This window comes from Ursus maritimus, unplaced genomic scaffold (assembly GCF_017311325.1).
Source record: "Ursus maritimus isolate PB19 unplaced genomic scaffold, ASM1731132v1 scaffold_32, whole genome shotgun sequence".
NCBI classification, from domain to species: Eukaryota; Metazoa; Chordata; class Mammalia; order Carnivora; family Ursidae; genus Ursus; species Ursus maritimus.
The window spans coordinates 16,860,605-16,885,300 of NW_024425786.1; the positions used below are offsets into that span (position 1 = coordinate 16,860,605).

The window sequence follows — 24,696 nt, forward strand, 5'->3', positions numbered from 1 at the left end:
GAGGTGCAGTATGGCCCAGAAGCCCTAAGACCGGGAAGGTGCTGGGGCCGACTCCCAAGGCCAAGGCGACGCTCTAGGAGAGCACTGTGCTCCGTGCGGTGGTGCCGCTCTAGCCGCGAGGACGCCGCTCTATGGCAGCGGGGGAAGGCGGGGCGGTGGGCGTCCCCGGCCTTTTTGTCCGGACGCGGCGGGAGCGCGCTCAGCGCGTGCGTACGCGGCGGCGGTTGGCAGCGAGCTACCTGTGTGAAGTGAGGCGAGGCGAGGCGGCTCCGGACCCACGGACCGACAGACCGAGCGGCCCCTTCGGCCGTCGGCGGCCAGGCGGCCAGAGATGTTGTCTGGGAAGAAGGCCGCGGCGGCGGCGGCGGCGGCAGCGGCGGCGGCGGCCGGGACTGAGGCCGGCTCCGGGGCAGCGGGAGGCGCGGAGAACGGCTCCGAGGTGGCCGCGCCGCCCGCGGGCCTCTCGGGCCCTGCCGAGGCCGGGCCGGGGGTGGCCGGGGAGCGCACTCCCCGCAAGAAAGAGCCTCCGCGGGCCTCGCCTCCCGGGGGACTGGCCGAACCGCCGGGGTCCGCCGGGCCTCAAGCCGGGCCTACCGTCGTGCCAGGATCTGCTACCCCCATGGAAACGGGAATCGCGGAGACTCCGGAGGGGCGACGGACCAGCCGGCGCAAGCGAGCGAAGGTGAGGCGCGACCCCCCTCCCCTGCATCTTAGACCCCGGTGCCCGGCGCCCTCGAGGTTGTCCAGCCGCCGGCACCCCCGCCTCCCCAGCCCGTCGGGTCTCCACCGCACCTCCCTGCCAGCTGGGTGGGTGGGGTGAGGGAGGGGAAGGGCTTCGCGCGGGTTGAATGCGCTCTTTGTGCGGGCGCCCGGCCGTCTCGGGAAAGGGGGATTGATGGGAGGGGTGGTTGACATCTGTACACCTTTTCTTTTCTGGACTGGGAAACATGGCTCCCTGACGTGGAGTTCTGGCTGGCGTTGTTGGAGACAGGCATGGCTTGTTTGTCCGCAGATGCGTCTGGAGGCCCCTGGGCAGTGTTTAAGGAGTTTCAGCGGGGCGCTCGGTGAGGCTGTAGGGTAATGCTAAAGAAATGGCCTTAGCTATGGAGACGGAAAAGAACATTTTCTTGTTGTTTTAGCCCTGCTGTGCGCTAGTTTTCCTTTTTCCTTCCGTTCTCTCAACGATCTTTTGACGTGGAGTTTTACAGATGAGGAAGCTGAGTAAGAGGGTTAATATCAACTAGTCAAGGTGCAAATATATGGGAAGAAAAAGACTTGTCACCCGAACAGTATACACAGACAACAGCTGCCTCACATCTCTGGGTGCCAGATGCTGTGTTCAGGGCGTCACTAACATTTTATTTTTGCTAAACACCAACGGGCAGGTATTGTTAGCCCCGTTTTAGGAAATGAGTAAGCAGAGGCACACAGTTAAAGCAACTTACCCAAAGTCACACAACTAAGTAAGTGGTGGAACTGGAATCTACGCTTATGTTGTGATCAAGTATCCTCAGCCTCAGACAAAGGACCACATGGAACACCAACTGTGCAGGGCACTAAGGCAGTACTAGGGCACAGACTTTTTAGACTTGGGTTTTTTTCCTGGAGATTTATGCTTTTAAAATATTTAAAGTCGTGCAATTCATATAGTTTATGCATGTAACAAGTTTTCTATCTCTGTATAGTTTTTAAATGGATATGCCAAGTGTGTGTGTAAAGAGTTTCTTGAGATGAGTATTACCCAGACTGCGCCCTCAAATTCAGCTGCCCACTTGAGAGATCTCTCTCCAAGAATAAAAACCCTGTGCTAAAAAGAGGAAAGGCCTTTGGGGGCTTTTACCAAAGCATGGGTTAGAAAAGACACAGGTTGGAGACTCCCAGCTCTCAGAAATGAAATAGAGGGCAGAAGCCCAAGGGTTTTTATTTTACTATTTTAATAGAAAGTGTGGCCAGAATCCATGTGATAAGATAGTTCTTAAAAAAACAGGTTTATTGGGATAAATCACATGATAAAATTTACCATTTTTAAGTTGTACAATTGAATGATTTTTAGCATATATTCACAAAGGTTTGTAACTACCACCATAGTCGATTTTAATTTTGGGACATTTTCACCACTCTCAAAAGACACCTGTACCATTGGCGATCATTCCCCATTCTCCCCATCCTTGGCAACCACTAATTTACTTTCTGTATGAATTTGCCTATTCTGGACATTTTATATAAACGGAATCAGAGAATATGTGGCCTTTGTGTCTTGCTTTAGTATGTTTTCAGGTTTATCCATGTAGTATTTCCATTTGGTATATGATGACTCCGTGGCATAATAATGTCCCATTATATGGAAATACCACATTTTGTTTATCCATTCATCATTTTGGTGGACATTTGGGTTTCCTCTTTTTGGCTGTTAGGAACAATCCTGCAGTTTTTGTGTGAACGCAGGTTTTCAGTTCTCGTGGGTGTATACTAGGAGTGGAATTGATAGATCATATGGTATCTCAGTGTTTTTTTGTTTTTGTTTCACTTATTTAAATTCAGTTAACATAGTGTATTATTAGTTTCACATGTAGAGTTCAGGTGTTCATCAGTTGCATGTAACACCCAGTGCTCATTACAGTATGTGCCCTCTTTAATGCCCATCACCCAGTTATCCCATCTCCCCCCCTCCCTTTTTTTTTTTTTAAAGATTTTATTAATTAGAGCATGGGGGGGTTGCAGAGGGAGAGGGATAAGCAGACTCCCCGCTGAGCAGGGAGCCTGAAACAGGACTCCATCCGAGGACCCTGGGATCATGACCTGAGCGGAAGGCTGTTGCTTAACTGACTGAGTCACCCAGGCGCTCCAGTGTTTTACTTTTTGAGGAACTGCCAAACACTTTTCCACATCAGCTACACCATTTTACATTTCCATTAGCAATATATGAGGTTTCCAATTTCTCCATATCCTTGTCTTGATACTGTCTTTTTATTATTGCCATCTTAGTGGATGTGAAATGGTGTCTCATTATGATTTGATATGCATTTCCCTAATGACTGATGATATTGAACATCTTTTCTTATGCTTATTGGTCATTTCTTGTATATTGTGTAATGTCTGTTCAAATCCTTGGCTTGTTTTTAAATTGGGTTGTATTTTTATTGTTGAATAGAGTTCTTTATATATGGTGATTATGAAAGTTTTCTATTTTAATGTCTGATTTATCTATTTTTCTTTTGTTCATTTTGCTTCTGGGGTTATATCCAAGAAACCATTGCCTAATCCCGTGTCATAAAGATAAAGTTCCATGCTTTCTTCTAAGAGTTTTGCTTTAGCTCTTGAATTTGGATCTATGATCGTTTTGGAGTTAGTTTTTGTAAATGGAATGAAGTAGGAGTTCAACTTCATTCTTTTTCATGTGGATATCCACTTGTCCCAGCACATTTTATCGAAGACTATTCTCTCCCCCTTTGAATGGTTGGCACCCTCGTTGGTTGGCCATAAATGTAAAGGTTTATTTTCGGACTGTCATTTCTGTCCCATTGATCTGTATGTTTGTTCTTATGCCAGTACCACACTGTCCTGATTACTGTGACTTTGTGTAATAAGTTTTGAAATCAGGAAGTTTGATTTCTTCAACTTTGCTCTTTTTCAAGATTGTTTTGGATATTCTGTGACCCTTGTATTTCCATATGAATTTTAGAATCGGTTTCAGTTTCTGCAAAAAAGGCAATTGATACTCTGATTGGGATTGCCTTGAATCTGTAGGTCAGTTTGGCACATACCATAAGATTTCTGTCTTTGTAATTATCCTGTGTTTAATTCCTGTTATACTGTTTTTCCATTGTGATTAGGTCTGAAACTCCAAAGAGAAAAGTGGGTTACCTGTTTATTTGAGGGAGCAACTAGGAAGTAGGAAGTAAGGAACTAGGGAAACTGACCTATTCCTGGCCAGTCTTGGGAGCCAGAGGAAACAGACCTCAAGGGTTAGAGTATCCATTAAAGGTAGAAAAAGCAAACTGAGTCCAGTATAGACTGGCCTTGCTTCAAGAATTCTGAGGTATGCACAGGCGGGTGTATCTGTATCTAGAGATATAGATTCAATAGAGGACATAGGTACAGATGTTTTATATATATAGTTATGTAACCAAAACGAGGTTCAGGGTATTGGAAGGGGTCCATGCAGTTGGGAGGTCCCTAAAGCTTACGTTTCATAAGTTTCAGAATAAAATCACCTCTGAGTGTGTATGCTAACATGGCAAAATATTTAAGGTTTGGAATTGTTAAGTTGGGTTGGGACTTTAGGAATGGTGGCCTTCAGCTGGGCCTTGAAAGAGTGCAGAATTTAGAAAAATATTCTGGAAAAGGATTTAATTTTTCTCCCTATGGTTCATTTTCCTCAGGAAAATAAACCCTACCTTCTAAGGTTTTTAGGTTTAGATATAATACAAACAAAACACTTATTGCAAGGTGCCCGGTAATTAAATACTACCAGTGGAGAAAGGAAGTGAAACATGCTTGATATATTATGTGGTGGTTTGAGAAGCAGCAGGGAGTCCAGAGTGGACAATTGAACATTGGGAACAATGGGCAAATGAATTTAATTGAAAATGACATTTTTCTAGGAGCACGATAAATTGGAGGGATCAGTAGTGTTTGGGTTGTAGAGTCATGTCCAGGTTCTAGAGAGAGCCAAACACTAGATCTGTGCTATTCAGTATGGTAGCCACTAGCCCATGTTACTAGTACTACTGAGGAAACTGAGTTTTTACTTTTAAACTTAAAGAGCCACCTGGTAAGTGCTCAATAGCCACATGTGGCTACTGCTGCCATATTGGAAGCGCAGATGCAGAACATTGCCATTATCACAGAAAATGGTATCAGACAGCACTGTACTAGACTGAGAAGTGCAGACCTTAAGTGCTATGACAAGTCAGAGAAAGGAAAGATATATTTGCAAGTTTGGAATAGTTAGGAAATAATTTGCAGAGGAGAGGAGCCTTGAATTCTGGCATTGGATTAACAGGAAAAGGTGGGAGTAGCTTTTAGGGAGTTTAAGGATCCATAGAACAACATCGAGGACTTTTTGACTAGTGTGTTAGAAAATGGCTGGTTAGAGCCAGAAAGTTTATATGCTGGTTTGAAAAATTTGACATTCACCTTTAAACTATCTAAAAATATTATTTGGAAAATCAGTTTGGCAGTTGTGCCCTAGGTGACTTAAAAGGAAGAAAGATTAAAACAAAAAGACTGGAGCTTTAAGGTGATTGGAAAGCGAATGAAGCATTGTAGCAAGGGTGAGGAAGAGAAGGGAGAGACTGGAGGTGTAAATTTCAGAGTCATCTGCCTATTGGACATCTTTATGTCCTTGGTTGTAAATAGTTGTAGAACCTCCAGAGTCTTTGAGGATTTTACTTAGGGATGAGAGGTTCGCAGTACTTTGTGTTTCAAGTATCTGTTCCTTTTCTTGGGAATAGTTTTTATTTTTTTGAGTTTGTATGATTCTTTCAGATGGTTTAACTTTTTATTAAGTAGAGAAACTGTTCTTTTTACCAAATAAAACTTTATGCAGAATCCCAAAATAAAGTAGTATTTGCCCGTTTTATATTAAGTTTAAATTTATAACCTTTATTTTAGTTGTCAGTCTTTAAGAAAATGAGGCTTTTTTATATAGAGAAAGCATGTCAAATTTGAGAGTGGAGATTAAGCTTTAATAGTTGCAGTCTTTTTTTTTTTTTAAGATTTTATTTATTTGACAGAGACAGCTAGCAAGAGAGGGAACACAAGCAGGGGGAGTGGGAGAGGAAGAAGCAGGCTCCCAGCGGAGGAGCCTGATGTGGGGCTTGATCCCAGAACGCTGGGATCACGCCCTGAGCCGAAGGCAGACGCTTAAAGACTGCGCCACCCAGGCGCCCCAATAGTTGCAGTCTTATTTCGGTCTCAGAATCCAATTTTATTTCTGTGTTTTGTTTATGAAGTTTTGTGAAGACCCAGTGCTTGATTAAATCCAGTGATTGATAAGTAGTGCAAATGGTTGTTTTTTAAGCTTGTCTTGTCATCTCAGGACACTGTCTTGGTTGAGCAGATTGCAGAAGAAATTTCATTCTTAGGTCTACCCCAGGTTTAGTACCCAAGCAGTGCAAGTTCATGTGTCTGTTGTTGGTCTCCAAAGGATTATGGTTTTGTTTAACACATATAAATGTGTATTTAAATGAAATCCTGAAGAGTCTTAGGGTTCTGTGAAACACAGATTTTTTTCCCTTGTTGTTGTTGTTTTTTTAAATATTACCCCTAGGTATTTTTGCTCCTACTTCTAGGTGTTTTTCTAATCATTTTTTCACTGAAAACTAAGAGCTCTGTGTTCCTTCTAGTAGCTACTGTTTCATCAAAAGATTGGATTAAACAATGTTTGAAAAAGTGTTTTTGCTGCAAAACTTTTCAGTAACTTTAACGTGCATCATGATTGTCCTAGAGGAGGCCTGTAAAGAATGCAGTGTTTTCCAGACTTGATCATGGATTCCGTTTTTCTTCAAAGGGTGTACAGTCTTGTGGAACATCCTTTGGAAAGAGCTGAACTACTGCAGTAGAAAGGATCTTATATTATTGTTTTAGAATTTGCACATTGCCCAGTTCCATGGTAGGCACTTGTTATTATTGATTAAATGGATGAGGTTGATGAACAGAGGATTAAAGGGCTGAATCTTTGGGGTAGGGAGGGATCAAGCGCTATTGAGGGCTAAAAGAAGAAGGGAAATTGCATACTCTAAACATGTATTGCATTTTCTGACCCCTCTACCTCTTCGAAACTTTTCCATCCTTGCTGCCTTTTTTGCCTGTTGTCCTGAGGTCTTTTCTTACAGTTTATCCCAGTCAAGTAGGGTGAAATTTAGTATCTAGATTTCTGGAAGTTTTATTGTAAAGACTCTCGATTTACCTGATAAGAACGAATAGTTTGCAACTAGAATTTCAGGTAATTATTAAGGGCTGAGATAATAAGGGCTCTTATTCATAATTGTTTTCTCCATTGTGGCCATGTACTCAGTAGTCTGTATTTGATAGATGAATACTATTATTCATGTGTTTAATAAGAATCTTAGAGCGTGGGTCAGAACTGTTTAATTTATCCTTAATTTTGTTTCCATTTTCTGACACAATCCGTGTTACCTCCACTAGCCACCCACTCCCCTGCCTGTCTGCGTTCATGTCATTAAGAAAGAAAGAAAGAAAGAACGAAAGAAAGAAATATAAAAGGAGCCAGCTATATGGAGCTATTTCAAAGACATTTCAAAAATTAAGGAAAATTACATTTGCTGTAATCCACAGGACTATTAATTTCAGAAACCTAATAAATTAGGTATGTTATATGTAGAAACCATGTTGTCTTTGCTCTATTCCACATCTAATAAATTTTTATTTCATTCATTTTATCTTTTCTTTGAATCCAAAATAGGGATCTATTGTTGCTGTGACTTCCTGGAATCGTTTTTAGGGTGGGAGTCACAGTGACAGCTTGCTAGTTTTGGCAAACAGGTCCATTATAATCTTTCCTATCCTAAGTTGCTTTACCCCCAATAAGACATTCACCAAAATTGTTTCCTCTTTATACTTATTACCTGGTTCTCTCCTTTTATAACCAGAGTGTGAATTAGTAGTAACACCTGTGGTCTCCATTTCTGTTTCACTTAATTTGTTGTATTAAGGATTCTTTGTTTTCATCATTTCACTCTCTTAGGTCATCAGTTATTTTTAAAGCAAATGTACTTTTTCATAGTTTCAATTTGGCTGCTGTCATTTGCAGTTTTTATTACCTGCTGTTTCTCCCCATTTGGTTTCTGGGATTTTGCTGTTTTACCATGGAAGAGTAGAAGTACAGGCTTGGCCTGCCTGATAGACTTGTTGTTCTAGTTGACTATATTTTTATCTCAAGGTTATTTTAGTCTTTGTTGAAATGTCTAGTGTGTGAACATGATGTATACATACAGACAAATACACACGCACATGCAAACATATCTGCATATACATATTTTAGAAGAGTTCTTAGGAGTTGTAGAGAGCCTCAGATTCATTGATCTAAATGTCAGTACTATGATGAATATTGATAGATGGGGCTAAGTCTGAACGGGCACGAGATTGTTTCATGAGAGATTTTAGAAGTTTTTCGTTTGGTTTTGTTTTGTTTAATCTCTACACCTAGCGTGGGCTATGCTCAGACTCATGACCCTGCGATAAGGAGTCACGTGCTCTTCGTGCCCCAGGATATGTTTTTAATAACTACCTATTATGAGCTAGTTTGTTCCTTGTTATTTGCTTATTTCTCTTAAAATTTGAAGTTAAAGGGCAGTTCACATTCACTGATGGTTCCAAGTTGAGTCCCTGGTTTTAGATGTTCGCTGTATTTAGCTTTCCCTGGTGTAATCTCCACATAGGTAGAGTACAGAGAGATGGATGAAAGCTTGGCCAACCTCTCAGAAGATGAGTATTATTCAGAAGAAGAGAGAAATGCTAAAGCGGAGAAAGAAAAGAAGCTTCCCCCCCCACCCCCTCAAGCCCCACCTGAGGAAGAAAATGAAAGCGAGCCTGAAGAACCATCTGGTGAGTTATAGTAACCAACTAGTTTTGTTTTATCTTGGAAGTAAGAAGAAGTGGATTAATTCCTATTCTACAGTGTTATTTATGTCTTTATCTTTGGTTTATACTCTGATACTGGTCATGTGTGTCTATAGTGTATGTATGTGTATATATGTACACACACATGCGTATGTGCATACATATACAGCGGTATTGATATTTTGTGTGTGTGTGTCTGTACATATATAGAAGGAAAGTAAAACGATGGGGATGGAAGGATAGTGGCAGTATAAGGCACTTGGAAATTGGAGAAATAATTAGAGATAGCATACAGAAAGCCAAATCTAAAGACCAAACCCCTCAGGTGATCTCTGATTCAGAATTTGTAAATAGAATGGTTCAGAAATTATTCTGGTTAAATTCTGCCTTTACCACATGGTTAGATACTTTTTGATAAAACCTTCAGAGTGGGGATCAGTTTTGAGAACAGTTTCCTGGTGAACAAATATAAAAATATATTATGAGGTCAAAAAGAAAAGGCCTAAGTGCCTGTTCATTGTTTAGTATTGAGTCCTCCAATCAAAGGAATGGTAGAAGAAAAGGCTATAACGAGATTTCTAAACTCAAACAGTCTTTCTATGACAGTGGAAAGATTATTGGAGAATGTAGTATTGGTTTCAGAGCTTCAAACATCTTTGAAGAGTTCTCACTAGCATCCCTTCAGACTAAGTCCTACTGAGGATACCCATACCAAGGAGGGGTACCCTTCTGGTTTGGAGAGACCAAACAAAAGCAGAATCTTAATTAAGTCTTTGTATCTTCTGTCCTTAATGACATTCCATTAACTCTTCTTGATCTTGAATTTTTACTGAGTTCTCCTTAAAATACTTTATTTTTAATAGCTCTAGGTCCATTTACCTCTCTAATTCTTTTAGTCTTGCATCTTTTAAAAACAAAATGTTTGTTTCAGATCCCATCTGCTATATCTTGCATGACTTTCATAGGTACCCAGATACAGACATATTTAATTTGAGAAGTTTTATCTTTTGTTTTAGGTTTTTGGGGAGGGGGGGGTTCTCCCATGAGATGTTATATAAATCACCAGATTTTTTTTTTTTTAAAGGATTATTACTGATGTATCACTTGAGAGAATTACAGGTCAGGTGTTAATTTAAATTTAGATTTACAATTTACCAAACAGATTCTGGCCAAAACTCTAAAAATTAAAATTTATAATTTCAGTAATTATAATAAAGTATAATGAAAACATGGTTTGAGAATATTTAAACAAGAGGATTAGATTCTGGGTTTAATTTATCTCAGGAATCCAGGGTTTTCTAAGAATGGTTTTCCTAAAACTTTCTTAAAATGACTTCTTGGGCAATTATCGGCAGTGATCTGTTACCTTTGGGACTATTGTCCCTGAGGCAAATGTAGCCTTCTCCATACCTCGAAACACCTCCTCTCTGTTGATATTTTTTTTCCTTCTAGTCTTTTACATTTAGCTCTCATCCCTTCTTTCTGTCCTTGCCTCTAATTTCTCCCTTGATTCTCTATTCCTTTTTCTTCTGTGTTCTTCTGTGATTCTTGCCTTTCTTTTCTTCTACCTTTGCTGTAGACTTACTAATGAATGAGGTACATGGGGATAAGTCTTGGTATCTGTCATAGTTCAAGAGACTGCTGATTTCTTGGTTCAAGGGCTCTCGGTATTCTTCAGTAGATGACCCGATAGTTTAGATGCTGCCTCACCCTCTTTTTTTGTGTGTGGTTGTTCATGCCTCCAGTGAACAACTGACTTAAGTATGTGCCAAGTTGATACACATTTTCTTTGTCCTCTGAACTATTTTATTTTATTTTATTTTATTTTATTTAAAGATTTTATTTATTTATTTGACAGAGAGAGACAGGCAGCGAGAGAGGGAACACAAGCAGGGGGAGTGGGAGAGGAAGAAGCAGGCTCCCAGCAGAGGAGGCTGATGTGGGGCTTGATCCCAGAACGCTGGGATCACACCCTGAGCCGAAGGCAGAAGGCTTAACGACTGCGCCACCCAGGCGCCCCTGTCCTCTGAACAATTTTAAACCTGGTGTTGATATTTTCTTTTTCATGAAAGAGGTTTTTTATTTTGTTTTTGTATGTTTGTTTTTCCATTACTGTCAGACACTTGCTAGAAGAAGTAAATATCTTATTAAAGAGATTCAGGTTTTGGGGAACTGTCTTTATGCTATTATGGTGTAGTTAAATTTTTATGCAGTGGTTTAAATAAGTTATCTCAGTATTTGGGGTGTAAAGTTAAAAGTTGAAGTTTAGACTATCTTCAGTGCTCAGAGGTGTGTTGATAACAGCCAAAACTTGCAATATATTGTGATTATGAAAATAAAGTTACTTCTCCTTTAAAACAACTTGAAATTTAAAAAAAGATTTCCAGGTTGAATTAGGGAATTATTTTCCCCAGAAAAGTAGTGGCAACGTACTGGCCTATATAATTTAGAAATAGATTGGGCCCTAATAGTGAATCATAAAATATTGTCAAGTGAGTTTTAAGCGTTTAAAAGCTGTCCAGGGTTTCCAAATCTCTTGTCTTATCAGAACCAGCTCTTTCGCTTGAGTTTTCATTCAAAAATTGAATACAGAACCATTGTCATATGGGTATCTTAAAATCTTGAGAGAAGACATGGGTCGTTCTTTACCAAATATTTTCATCTTAATCATTTTAGGTAATAACGAGAAATTAGCTTACTCTCTTAAAATACATAAGTAAGGTTTGAATACATTTCATTTCTACCAACTTTTAAGTTTCCTTAGAAAATTTTGCTTGACTTTCCACAATGTTATTCTTAAGAATAAAATATTTTTTTAGTGCAAGGTATTCCAAAGTCATTGGGTCAGACAGTAGTACTACTGGGGGAGATTGCTTTAGGAGAATTCTGAGAGGAGGCCAGAAAGGAAGGTTGGAGTCTTTGTTTACCAGGCTGAGGAATTTGAACTCCATGTCCTTTAAACACTGGGAGGATCTTGGTGGGGTAGCACTGAGGTATTTTGTATTTTGAGTGAGGCATTGCACCAAAATAGATTTTTTTTTGGAAAAATAAATTTGAGGTGGTCTCTAAGAGTGAACTAAAGGAGTAAAGAGAATGTCTTGGAGAGATGATTTAGGTTGTTTTGATAATCAAGTTTAGTGAACTTTGGTCAATGGAAAAAGGTTCTCAATATGAAAGTTGAATTTTTATGGTAACAAGATGTTTGGGTTTTTTGTTTGTTTGGATTTAGGTAATTGGGAAGAAGTTCTATTGTGGCTTAAAATTATTTTTAGTTTTGTCTGTTTTTGATGATAACTGAATGTGGCCTATAGTCCTGTGGTAGTCACGTGAGTAAATGTATTTTTCATACTAAGTATTGCTGCTTATATTTAAAATTAAAATGATTTGTTTTCCTAAACATTTCCATGTATTTTTACATTTACTGTACACTTCTGAATGTATTTGTTTTAACAAACGATGGGGTTATTTGGTTTCCTAGTGCCTCTTCTATCAACATAAAAGTGTTTTTTAAGGTCACGCCAACTGAATCTGAAAAGTCTTTGGAACTGAGTGGTTATTAGTAGTGTCGCATAATAGTGGAGCATCTGTAAAGTAGAGTAAAAATCTCGGTTGGACTTTACTGGTTTAGAATAATACCTCTGTTAAAGTATCCTTCTGTTAGAGAATTGCTTTTTTTTTCCTTTCTTGGTTCAGTTGTTTCCCTGTGTGCCTTTGATTATTCCTCAAAGTGGTTTTACTTTATTAATGGTTTGCTAGCACTTAGCTTTTTGATTTTCATACAAAAACATGATTTTTTTTTCTCACTCCACTGCCTTTCAATAGTTGAACATTTTCAGAAAAATCTTAGTTTCTGATTTAAATTTTGTGTTGGATAGCTGTTTAGGAACTCTGGTTTGCGGTTAGAAGTAGCTTAGTTGTATAAAGCTTAAGACTTATGGAAACTTGCTTTAAAATAATAAAATGAAATTTGAAATGGGCTGTTAAAGATGCCTTTCTCAAGATTTCTTCAAGTTAATGAATTTCTCAACAGAGATATCAGATGTATGTTTAAAAATAAGTACATATATACATATATATGTGCTTGTGCATGTGTCTGTGTACCATTTTTCCAGCCTCGGTGATGTGCTGTTTACTGTAATGAAGCTCCATCAAATCATTGGTTAATTTTGTTAGATATGGTTAGCTGATTGACGACAGCTCTGCATTATAATCTATTTTATTGATTCTATTGAATGACTGTAGGAAGAATCACTTCATGTCCTTGTTTATATTCTTTTAAGAATATATAAGAATTCTTATAAAAATGTAAACAAAGGAAAGTACCTGCTCTCTGTTGTGCATGGTAATTATGGATGTGTGTATGTGGTATGTGTGTTTGAAAGAGATGTGGGCTGTTAAGCAGATTACAGAATCACTGATGTGAGAGATTGGTATGACAAAAAAAAATTTGTGGTGTTAAATAATTTTGGGGCCCTGTTCATGTAATAGTCATACTGTAGGTTGAAAGAATATTTTTAAAAATCACATGAAAGGAGATGGCAACATGAATTAGTAAAAGTTCTTAAATTATAGAAAATATACAAAATATGTATGTGTGAGTAGAATTTAGTTTAAAATGCAATGAAATTTGATCACAAATACTATTATAGTGAAAATATTTATGACAAAAGATTGATGACTAAATACTTTATGAATTGCTTATTCAGTATAGCAAAAATCTGAAAGGCAAAATCTTTTGGACTGTCTTTTAGAACTTAGTATAATAGAATTTGACCAGAAGAGTCGAAGATGGATTTCCTTACTTTGAAAGAAAAAGTAGTGGTCTTAATATTTGTGTAATGGCCCTTAAATTTTTATAGTTCTTTGTTCTTAGGGCCTTGTATGAGGCAGTCATACTGATGGTTATCAGTAAAAGTCCTGGGTTTGGCAGCATGGATAGTTACAGTCAGAGTTCAGTGAATAATTCTGTTTATCGTGCCCTATTTTCAAGTGGCTTATCCCAGGCTTTTCTCTCTGATTTCTCTTGCCGTGCCTTCAAGTACAGTCAGATAGGAGGAATAGCTTTCAGATTGCAAGAGAGTGGATTCAGATTACCTCCACGGGGCGGATTATAGAATTCTGTTACACCCCTGTACCCAGCAGGAGACCCTCTTTTGTTGATTTACTAGAAGCTGCTGGGAAATTCATTCCTAACAGAGTTACTTATGTTGCCATTTTGGCCTGCTAGTTTCACATAAGTGCCTGAAATCATTTGAGTTCTTCATTATATACATTTAGAAAGCAAACCTAGGATTAATTTTCTTGTCCCCCTCTTTTTTGTATGGCATCATTTCAATGTTCTGATTTGGAACTGTGCCCCAGAATAATTTACTGGAGAGCTGAGTATAAAAAAGTCACAGGCTGAAAAGGTAATCAAGGTTAATTCAAAATTTTTATGTTTTGAGAGATAACTAAAAATGGACCAAGATATATATCACTATGCAACACATGGTCCCCACTCACAGATAATTTATGGCCTAGTATGAGTTATAAATGCATACATAAATCCAATTGAAGGTGAAATAACTCTTAAATATCACATTTTATATAAACATTTGGAGGGACTTAGAGGCAGAAAGAGTGGGAGGGAAGTAAGTCTTCCTAAATCCTTGGCTTAGTGGACAAATTTTTTTAAAAAGTAGTATGGAAGGGATTTTTTTTTTTTTTTTAAGATTTTATTTTTAAGCTACCTCTACACCCAGTCAGTGTGGGGCTTGAACTCACAGCCTCAAGCTTGAGAGTCGCATGTTCCACTGACTGAGCCAGGCACCCTGGAAGGGAAATTAAAAAAAAGAAAGAAAGAGAGACATTTTCTACACAAAGTAAAATTGCCCCAAATTTGGCCGTTCCTCATTCACTTTATTCCACACATTAATTGTAAAACTACAGTCCTTTGTTCCAGGTTTGGTGCTGGGTTCTGAGGGTTCGGAGCTGAAGACTAGGTCTTCCTGCAAAGAATTCATAGTCCACTTTAGGGTGACAGGTTTAAGAATTGGCTACAGTGAAGAAACAGTACAATAAAAGTGTATTCAAAGTATGGTGAGAATCCAGAAGTTGTTTTTAAATGTTTTTCCCAAAATTGTTTTTTGGAAGTTTTACATTAAACATGAAGGAATTCGATTAGACTTTTATGAAGTAGTTAATATCCTTGATTTTTAACTGTTTACTGCTTTTGTCTGATAACCATTGAATCAAATGCTACCAGTTTTATGTTCTTTGACAGATTGAGCTGCTTTTCTTAATGATTCCATTTCACTGATTGTTTTGTTTTTTATTAAGACAAAATGGTAATTTGGTTAGCTGAGCAACCTTAGTTGTATAATTTCTTGAATTCTTTTTGCTTACCATCCTTTATTTGGTGTGGTCATGGTATAATAGAGAATAGGATACTTGGTCTATGCGGGTTTTCTCATCTGCAAAATGGGGCTTGGTATGGCGATCAAATGAGAAAATATGAATTCCACCTTCGTGTACAAACATCTTGTATTTATTAAACACAGAGTTGAACTAGGAATAGGGTGGATTGATGTTTTATTCAGGAAAAATGGGGGTAGGTTGATGTATATACTCTATCACTTTTGGAAACTGGAAAGTATTTGTGGTACCCCATTTTTTTTTTTTTTAAGATTTTTATTTATTTATTCGACAGAGATAGAGACAGCCAGCGAGAGAGGGAACACAAGCAGGGGGAGTGGGAGAGGAAGAAGCAGGCTCATAGCGGAAGAGCCTGATGTGGGGCTCGATCCCATAATGCCGGGATCACGCCCTGAGCCGAAGGCAGACACTTAACCGCTGTGCCACCCAGGCGCCCCTGTGGTACCCCATTTTTAGTAACATGTCTGTTGCAAAATAGATCATTTAAGTTTTTGTATGTTAAATCAGAGGAGGAATGGCAAATCTTGGTACTTTTCTAATACAGATTCTCTCTCCTCAGAATAACCTGATTAAAATCCATGTATCAACTATTGAGATACAACAAATGTTAACATTTTTTGCAGTATTTGCTAATCACAGAGATCTTTAACATTTGAAGATAGAGTTGTGTTTTTGCTTTTGTTTTTCTGCGTCTTGTAATATGTGAAGATAGAAGAACACATATGATTAATTAATGCCTAAGAAGTTGTATCTTCTTCGTAGCAGTGTAGACTCAAATCATACTGAGGATGGGAAGAGCCTCTAATTATGATCTGAGAAGATGTAGATAGCCAGCGTTCTGAGAAACTTACTTGAGCAGGAAAAAGGGATTCTCTTGTTGAAATTCTTTCATGGTTATCAGTTGTGAAAAGTTATTATGGTTCTTTTAATAGGTCCAGGATAAACTTCAGTATTGGCCTTTCCAGAAGCAGGTGAGGGGTGTCTCGCTGGCTCAGTCAGAAGAGCATGCGACTCTTGATCTCGGAGTTGTGAATTTGAGCCCCACACTGGGTGTAGAGATTACATACATACGGACATGCCTACATATGTAAACAAACTAACTTTAAAAAAACAGGTAGGGGCGCCTGGGTGGCACAGCGGTTAAGCGTCTGCCTTCGGCTCAGGGTGTGATCCCGGCATTATGGGATCGAGCCCCACATCAGGCTCCTCTGCTGGGAGCCTGCTTCTTCCTCTCCCACTCCCCCTGCTTGTGTTCCCTCTCTCACTGGCTGTCTCTCTCTCTGTCAAATAAACAAAATCTTTAAAAAAAAAAAACACAGGTAAATAAACTAGAAAAGTAAGCTTTGTTGTTACTCAAACTCACCTTATGCTTGGTAGTTGAGTAACATTACAGCATATAAATCGTAGACTTTCTCTGGAACATTTTGAAAAGTGAACTAAAAGGTGAGGGAAATCCCTGCTATGTAACGTGGAAGGAAATAGCATGTGAAAAAGTTAATTCTTCCCATTGGCTTCTAAAAACTTTGTTTTCCTCTTTAGCTTATAGGGCTTTTACTTTGTATAGGGTTTCTGGTGCTGAGTTTCTCACTTCTACCCCACTCTTGTCTTCAGGTGCAAATCAGCAGTATTACTGCTCCTCCAGTGGCAAAGTGAGAAAATTTTAGGCAGGCTCCTACCTCAAGCAGCACCATTTTCCTGCATTCTAGGCCTTATTGACAGTGTAACCTAAGATTCCTCTTCTAGTTGGAATCCATAGATTTCAGTTATTCTGGATAATTTTGTTGGAGAATATTGGTCAGTGTTAGCTGTGTTAAAATGCCTCTCATGTGTTTTGAAGGAATGCCTGAGGCTTTTCTACCTCTCTACTTCCCTTTGCATTTCTTCGAACTGCTGTAGATCATTTATTCTTCTGTCTAGAATCATAGTCAAAAAGGAAGGCGATACGTCAAGATCAGTACACTTTAGGATGTTTTTAAAGCCATCTTTCACTACAGAGAGGACTGGAAGGCAGCACGAAGTGGTGTGATGGTCACCAATAACTCACTACCTTTCAGTTATTTTTTCTTATCATTTGTCTGTGTTGATCAATTCCTCTTTGAAACTGACTTTCCTTATGAGATTAGTCCTACATTTACAGCTGCTTTAAACTCTCTGAGCCTACTATTACTATTTTTTTTTTTTTTATCTGTCAGAGAGAGATAACACAAGCATGGGGAGCAGCAGGCAGAGGGAGAAGCAGGCTCCCTGATGAGCAAGGAGCCTGATGCAGAACTCAATCCCAGGACCCTGGGATCATGACCAGAGCTGAAGGCAGGCACTCAATTGACAGCCACTCAGGCATCCCTCTCTGAGCGTATTATTATCTCCATGTTACTGTAAAGTTTTGGCCCCATTCAAACTTTGGAGTTCAGTCTTTTTTTTTTTTTTTTTAAGATTGATTTATTTATTTGGCGGGGGGCAAGGGGAGAGGAGAAGAGGGAGAGAATCCTTTGAGCCCGACACAGAGCTTGATCTCAGAACCCTGAGATCATGACATGAGCCAAAATCAAGAGTTGGCTGCTTAACCGACAGCGCCACCCAGGTGCTCCTGGAGTTCTAGTCTTTAATTACTTTAAAGACTAAGTAATCAAGTAAAGAGTATTTTCATTTAATTTAGTTTACTTAAATTTTCCCTAAATTTCCCATTTTGTCCATTGCATTACCATTCTTGAACTTTTAAAAACTTGGAGTCATCTTGACCGTCCCTTGCCCTTTGATCAAGTCTGTATTAAAGTCCTGTATCTTCCTGTGAACAGCTTCTTTGACTTGTTAATGCCTTATCCATTTTCATTGTTACCTTTTTATTCTAGTGAATTTCACTTCATATCTAAATTATTTAAGCAGTCTTTCAGTTGGATCTCCTTAATCTAGGTCACCTTTTCCCTGTGATCCATCTGGTACAAAGTGACCATATTATATTAATTACAATATCACTTGTTTTGCTGCTTTCCTGTGACAGATCATAGAGTTCTGCCCCATTACTATTAAGATCAAGTTTAGGTTTTGGCACTGAAAGTGGCCCATTTTATCTCTCCTGCTCTCCCACATCTGCAGGTACTGTGTGGTTCTCTATACGTTCCACGTCTGTGCTTTTCTCCTTGCTTTTGTAAGTGTTCTGAACCATGCTGGAGGTTTGACTGTCAGATCTCTGGATTTGTTCATAAAAGCTTTGCTGATTCCTCAAGTCTGTGTTAGCCTTTTGTTTCCCTAAAAAATAAAAAAAGTTTCTTTCTGGATATTTTTCATCTTTCATTCGATTATAAGCCTCTTGAAAATAGGTACTTGATGTGTTCAACTTTCTACTTGTGCTTGGAAGTTTTGGAATAGGTATTCAATAAACATTGAATTAGTGAGATTATTTAAAATATAAACTAAACTGAGGTGTTAATAGAGTGGAAACGCATGTGTTCAAAGGTGATTTAAACTTTTAAGGTTTTTTTTTTTTCCTCTGCTAATTTGTCAGGTGTAACTGAAACTAATAGCTTGGTAGTCACTTCTATAAATTTGGTACAATTTTGAGAAGTTGGTTTTCGTTTAAAAATCATTGCTTCCCAGGAAACTTAGAAGTTTCTCAAATTGTCTAAAAAAGTTACCAATTTGTGATTTCAACAAACTAAAGTCAAAATGTGAATCTGCTGGTCAGTATGTTCCTAGAAACAGCACATCGGTGATCCTGCCCTCCATGCTTGTCAGATAAAGATATTTGAAAGACATTATAGATTTCCTTGTAAGATGTTGGAAGAGTGATCTCTTGAGAATTTGAATCAAGATGAGAAAGCATCCAGTAGTGTGACTGTAACTAAAATACTTCACTGTTTTTCAAGAATAACCTAACAGGTCTGTGGAAGATTTATTAGAGGGCAGCTGAAAGGTTACTCTGTAAAGTAAACCAAAGATTTTATTTTCAACTTGTAGAAGATAAGCACAAATACAGGTACTAGGGGTCTCTACTTCAAACTCGAGGAGTGTGTGAGTGTGTGTTTGTGTGGTGGGAATGAAAACAAAAGGTCTCCTGGGGCACCTGGGTGGCACAGCGGTTAAGCGTCTGCCTTCGGCTCAGGGCGTGATCCTGGCGTTATGGGATCGAGCCCCACATCAGGCTCCTCTGCTATGAGCCTGCTTCTTCCTCTCCCACTCCCCCTGCTTGTGTTCCCTTTCTCATTGGCTGTCTCTATCTCTGTCAAATAAATAAATAAAATCTTTAAAAAAAAAAAAAAAGAAAACAAAAGGTCTCCTGCACAGTGGTGCCAAAATCAAGGTGATATGAAAGTGGCTTTTGCGTATGTTCATTTTCTATCTTGAATTTGAGCTCAGGGAGGATAACAACTGTACTTGCCTGCTGTTCCACGTCCTTGTGCCACTGTAAGAATCAGAGCCCTAGGCCAGAAGGACCCAAAGAACAAGTGCATGTGGCATTTTATATGTTCTAATCAGAGGCAATCCTGGATGGAAAGTTAGGTGGAAACATTTGTATGTGTGTTGTTTTTAAGAAAGTGGAAGAACTGGTCTAGAATATCACTAATAAAGATGATGCTGTTATCTGTCTTTGGAGAAGTAGCCACCGTCCAAATACTCCTGAGTGTGTTATGATTGGAGAGAAAGTAGCGACCTCATCTCTAAACTTTCATCAAATTAAGAGACACGTTGTTCCTTTACTTAATTGTAAGCACTTTTTATTTCTCATCATTTCTCATATGTTTATATCACCTATTTGGTTTTCTCCTGTTTCTCTGCTTATGCGGTACTTTGGAGTTTCATTTCTGTTTTGGCTTTCTGCTGTTAAGAGGGATCCCTTTAAAAAAATCATCGCAGGGTTTTGAATATTTTTCATATGACCCCTACATAGTATTTTTATTGAAGAACAATATATGAGTTTTGTTCCTTTTTTCAAAAGCAGAAGACAAAAAAGACCTCCCTACCTTTTGTAAAAGAGCAACCTTGTTAATGTTTTGAGCACAGAAGTCAGGCTTAAGAAATCCATGTTTCAATGGATTTCTTAGTCTAAAGACCATGACAGAAAACAGTCAACCAAGAGCTACCTGTAGGTTAAAATAAATTAATTTAGCATACTGTATGACATATAGTGGGGGAAGAAAGCAAATGATAGAAATAGGAAGGATAAAATAATTCAGGACTTAATGGCCAGCTTGGAAGTGGGTTCTGTTTTTATTTTTAGAAGTGGTGAGATGCCTTCGTGACAGGAGACTGTAGCTTTCATTCTTTGCCTGCCAGGGTACATAATTTGAGAGAGAGGAGCTTTATTGTTCCTAGTGCTTAAATGTTATTCTTGAAAACTGTATTTATTTCATTGTTCTAAAATATTTATAAAGATTTTATTTGAGAGCAAGTGAGAGAGCGAGAGAGCACGAGCAGGGGGGAGGGGCAGAAGGGAGAGGGAGAAGCAGACTCCCCCTCAGCAGGGAGCTGGATGTGGGACTCAGTCCCAGGACCCTGGGATCATGACTTCAGCCGAAGGCAGACGCTTAACTGACTGAGCCACGCAGGCGCCCACGTCTCCCCTTTTTTAAAATACAGTTCAATCTTTTGGTCTAGTGTGGTTCTGTTAGAACAAAACGGAACAATGACAGCTTCTAAAAAAAATATATCTAAGATTTTTTATGAATAAATCTGGAAGTTATGAAGAATGAACATTTTTTATTTAAACTTTTTTTTTTAAAGATTTTATTTATTTATTTGAGAGAGAGAGAACATGAGCAGGGGCAGAGTGAAAGCATACTCCCCGCTGATCAGAGAGCCCATTGTGGGGCTCAATCCCAGGACCCTGGGATGGTGACCTGAATTGAAGACAGACGCTTAACTGACTGAGCCACCCAGGTGCCCCTTATTTAAACTTTAAAAGTAAAATTTTAAATATAGGGCCTGCATTTTCAAGATGTTTGTAGACTGGATTTTGTAAGGAGTCATCTCTTCATAATTATATGCTCTTTTCCAAAGGCTGTAAAGAACAAATCATATATCTTGAGCCTTGTCTGAGAGCCATACCCCTCTAAAAACCTCAAGGGCCCTTCAGACAGGAGCATAGTGAAATAATTTTAGAATGAGACTCTTCAGACTATATACCTTCTAGTAACACATTCTAATGTCAAAAATCATTTCTATCTAAACACATTCAAATACGAGAGGATCAAGATGTCATTTTCACTTTCCTGCTCCCTTTTAATTCAAATGGTGGTTAATCAGTCTGCTTTCTCATTGAGATTCTTTTAAAATAAACTAGTGAAGGTTGTCTAGTTTTAGATCATTGGAGAGTGTTTTTATATCTTTCAAAGGTCATGCTGTAGTTTTCTCATAGTTACCAGGTAGCTAGAAGCTTAAGAAGTTATAGCATCTGTCTTGGTGATAGGTTTTGGAAGAGTCTGGAAGATGATGTATTCTGACTTTGTCCGATTGAACTTTCAAGCTGTGATACTTTTCTCGAAGTTATTTCTACGTATTAGTCAATGGAAAATTTCTTAGCTGGCTTATTGTATAGATTGAGGTAGAAGGTTCCCCATATCTTGGCTCCCCCAGTCCCCACTGTGTGTGTCTATCTACATTACTTGGCATATGACTGCAGGGTGTCTTGTGTGTTTGAAAGTTTTACTACGGAAGCACTGGCGTATCCAGATCTGGTGCTGTCTAGCATGCATGGTAAATGAAACTTGTTTTGGAGCTGAATCTTTATAGTCCCTTCTTTGAAGTGAAAGGGAGACTTTTTCATTAAGACTATGTCTTTTGTTTGTTATATAAGTATATTCTTTGTGGATAGAAAGGTGAAGATAAAGGGAGATGGAGCAGATGCTGAATTGTTGCAGCTCTAGACCCAAGAGCCCATGTGACACCTTACTCTCAGTTCAGCAACAAGTAGCGAAAGACGTTTAGAATTCGTTTTTCCCCGCATCCAACCTTGACTTAAATAAGACTGACAGCAAGGATTTAGTGATTAGAAATACTATGTACTTTGTTCTACCTTTCAACAAGAATCAGTGTGTAAAGTTGAAATTTTCTGACCAGAATTTGAAGACTATGATGGGATTCCCTGGGCCTGATTCGAGAAGAAGGAGCTCTCTGAATATGGGTTTACTAGTTGGTGGTGAATTTGTGAGTCGCCAACTATTAGGCCTTTATGTCCAGATATTATCTTAATTTATGGAGTAAGGTCCCTGAGTTCTCCTCTTTCCTTCCACAGGGCAAGCAGGAGGACTTCAAGACGACAGTTCTGGAGGGTATGGAGACGGCCAAGCATCAGGTGAGGGTGGCGTTAGATGCTTGCCACTTAGTAGCAAGAGCCGCCAAGTCAGGGATCGATGCTTGCAAGTGTTTTTGGCTGTGGTATCCACATTTGAGCCAGAAGCGCAGGGGAAATATAACCCTCAGGACAGAGCGGTAGGATAGGAGAGTGTAGCCAGAACAAAGGCAAGCAGACCCTTTTGAAGTCCTCAGGCCGATCTCAGCCCTCCGCTCTTCACTTTTTTGAGGAGATGGCGGGTCCTTTTCTTCCCGGCAGCTTTTATAGTAACAGTAAACATGATATAAAACATAGATTTAGGAGTCATGGGACCTTTAAAAAGAAATACAGCTGTATACACAGAGAGGAGAAGCCATAGGCTGAAAGCCTTCAAAAAGAAAAGAAAAGGACAGAAAGGCATTCTAGGGCTAGTCAGAGCAATTATGCAGGCAGGGGACTCTTCAGAGGTGGTTGTTATTAGATAGTGTTGGGTACAATTTTTCAATTAACATGACATAGTTAATTATTTTGTAGCTTAAACATTTTGTCACATGAAAACTAATCGTTTTTTTTTTTAAAGTCTACTCAAAATGCTCTTTCTTTTCAGATCACACTATGATATTTTTACTTCTAGGACAAAGTAAAGGATTAAATGATTTATAGGGCCCATCTGGAGCTGTTAAAGTTTGTTCCAGGAATCCAAAGTAGTACGTCTGGATTTCATCCTTTGCCCTGGATGTTTTTGTGTGGTTCAGTGCTCAAAGCTGACTGATACATACATTTTGATAGAACTGGAATGGGTATTACTTTACTTTTGGAGTTTGTCACTTTTCAACTGTTAAGTCTACTTTAAAATTGTCTTTTGCCGTTGTGTACAGCATGTCTGGGAAATGTCTGTATTTTACTCTTGGGTCAAAGTTCACTGTTAATGCAGAAATTAGAATATAGGGGATCCAGAATGTTAGAAGTAAATTTGTTTAAATGTTAGCCGAGGGATTGGAGGTTGATAATCAGTACATGGTTATCTTAGAGGAGTTAAAATCCTCGTTCAGAGTCTCCGTGGCAGATAAACCTTCAAGAATGCTGTTCATCAAATGATGCACAATTGGGTCTTCCAAGGAATTGTTGAGGATCAGGAATAGCCGTTCGAGCTTTAATCTTGAAGAAATAAATTGAGTTTTCTTGTTGCTTTTTAGTTTAACGTGAATAAATGCACTCTTTTGCTTTAGTAAACAGTATGTTGTATTGCTGAGAGTAAAAACAGACTCATAAAACTGTGGTGCTTCTGACTTAGTGTTTAGTAGAACATGAGTTTGTGTTTGTTTTTTTTGTTTTTTTTAAGTGTTTCCAAGAATGGTGGGGACTATTCTGAACCCTTCAAGATCTCTCTTTAGATCTTTGCCATGTTCAGAAGCATGCATTTGTGAGATGATCAGTTAGAAGCATGTGCTTGTAAGCAATCAACATTCTTTTTTTAATGAAGCCAAATGACCCTCATGAGTATCTTGGGACCAGGATCATATCTTGACTTTTATAAATCCACATCAAGTTGGTGTATTCTTCCAACATCTTAAAAGTTAGAAGGGAACTCAAGGTCATTTTCTCTAGCTTCCTGCTGTCAAACAGATAATATTGTATCCACCCCTGTTTTGTGGATTAGGACCTGAAATAGAGTTAAATGATATGACCAAGTATATACCAACAGTTAGAGGAGTGAGAACCCAGAGGTCGTCTTTCTTATGTGAAGACTAGTCCTTATACCCTCTCTCATAGAATCATTTAAAGTGTGTGTTTACCCTAAAAATAAAAGATGTAAAGCATAAGAAATCATACGATGCTCCTCTTTTTTTCTTTTTCTCTCCTTTCCTTCTATTCTTTATTCTTTTCATCTTTAAACTGTTATAGGACTGGATACGGTGCATCTGTAGTTTACTAATTTTAAGTAGTCTTTTATATGTAGATTCTTGTCAGGCTTTTGTTTTCACTCTTCAACTAGAAATCTAGTTATTCTAGTTAATTTATCTACTTCATGGGGGGGGAAAAAGGCAAGTAACTTTCATGGAGGCCTTCTTTTCTGTTAATTTTTATATCTCTGTTACCTCACTCTACTCAAGATGCTACCTGTATCATCAGAATCAGGGAGAAAGTGCTTTCATGGAATAGAGGATTTATATCCTCACCTTCCCCTGCCCCTTCTCTGCATCTCTAATTTATTGAGAAAGGTCTTTATAGTCCCTTAAATATTTTATGACTTTTACTATGTTTTCAGAGAAAGTGTGAGCCAATCAGACCATTAGAAAGGGCATTTCTGCTTTAGCATGACTGCATTTTGAAAGGTGATGCTGGAATTTCCTGTGTGAAGTATGAAAAAAAGGAACTGAGGGGGCAAGACAGTTATGTAGGCAGCCCTGGGGCTTTTAAAAAATTAA

At 38.8% G+C, this 24,696-nt stretch overlaps 1 protein-coding gene across 3 annotated transcripts in view; it reads left to right on the forward strand.

Moving 5' to 3' along the window:
• Window positions 1-279: 279 nt before the first annotated feature.
• The window catches only part of KDM1A (lysine demethylase 1A), a 58,413-nt gene continuing 33,996 nt past the window's right edge, over window positions 280-24,696 (forward strand). The window contains exons 1-3 of one of the 3 annotated variants that reach the window (XM_040618948.1): window positions 280-682; window positions 8,406-8,571; window positions 22,229-22,288. In XM_040618948.1, coding sequence (XP_040474882.1) covers window positions 332-682; window positions 8,406-8,571; window positions 22,229-22,288 — 577 coding nt within the window. In that variant the 5' untranslated portion in view covers window positions 280-331. The remainder of the gene's footprint in view (window positions 683-8,405; window positions 8,572-22,228; window positions 22,289-24,696) is intronic. The other 2 variants (XM_040618950.1, XM_040618949.1) reach the window with 2 other exon arrangements.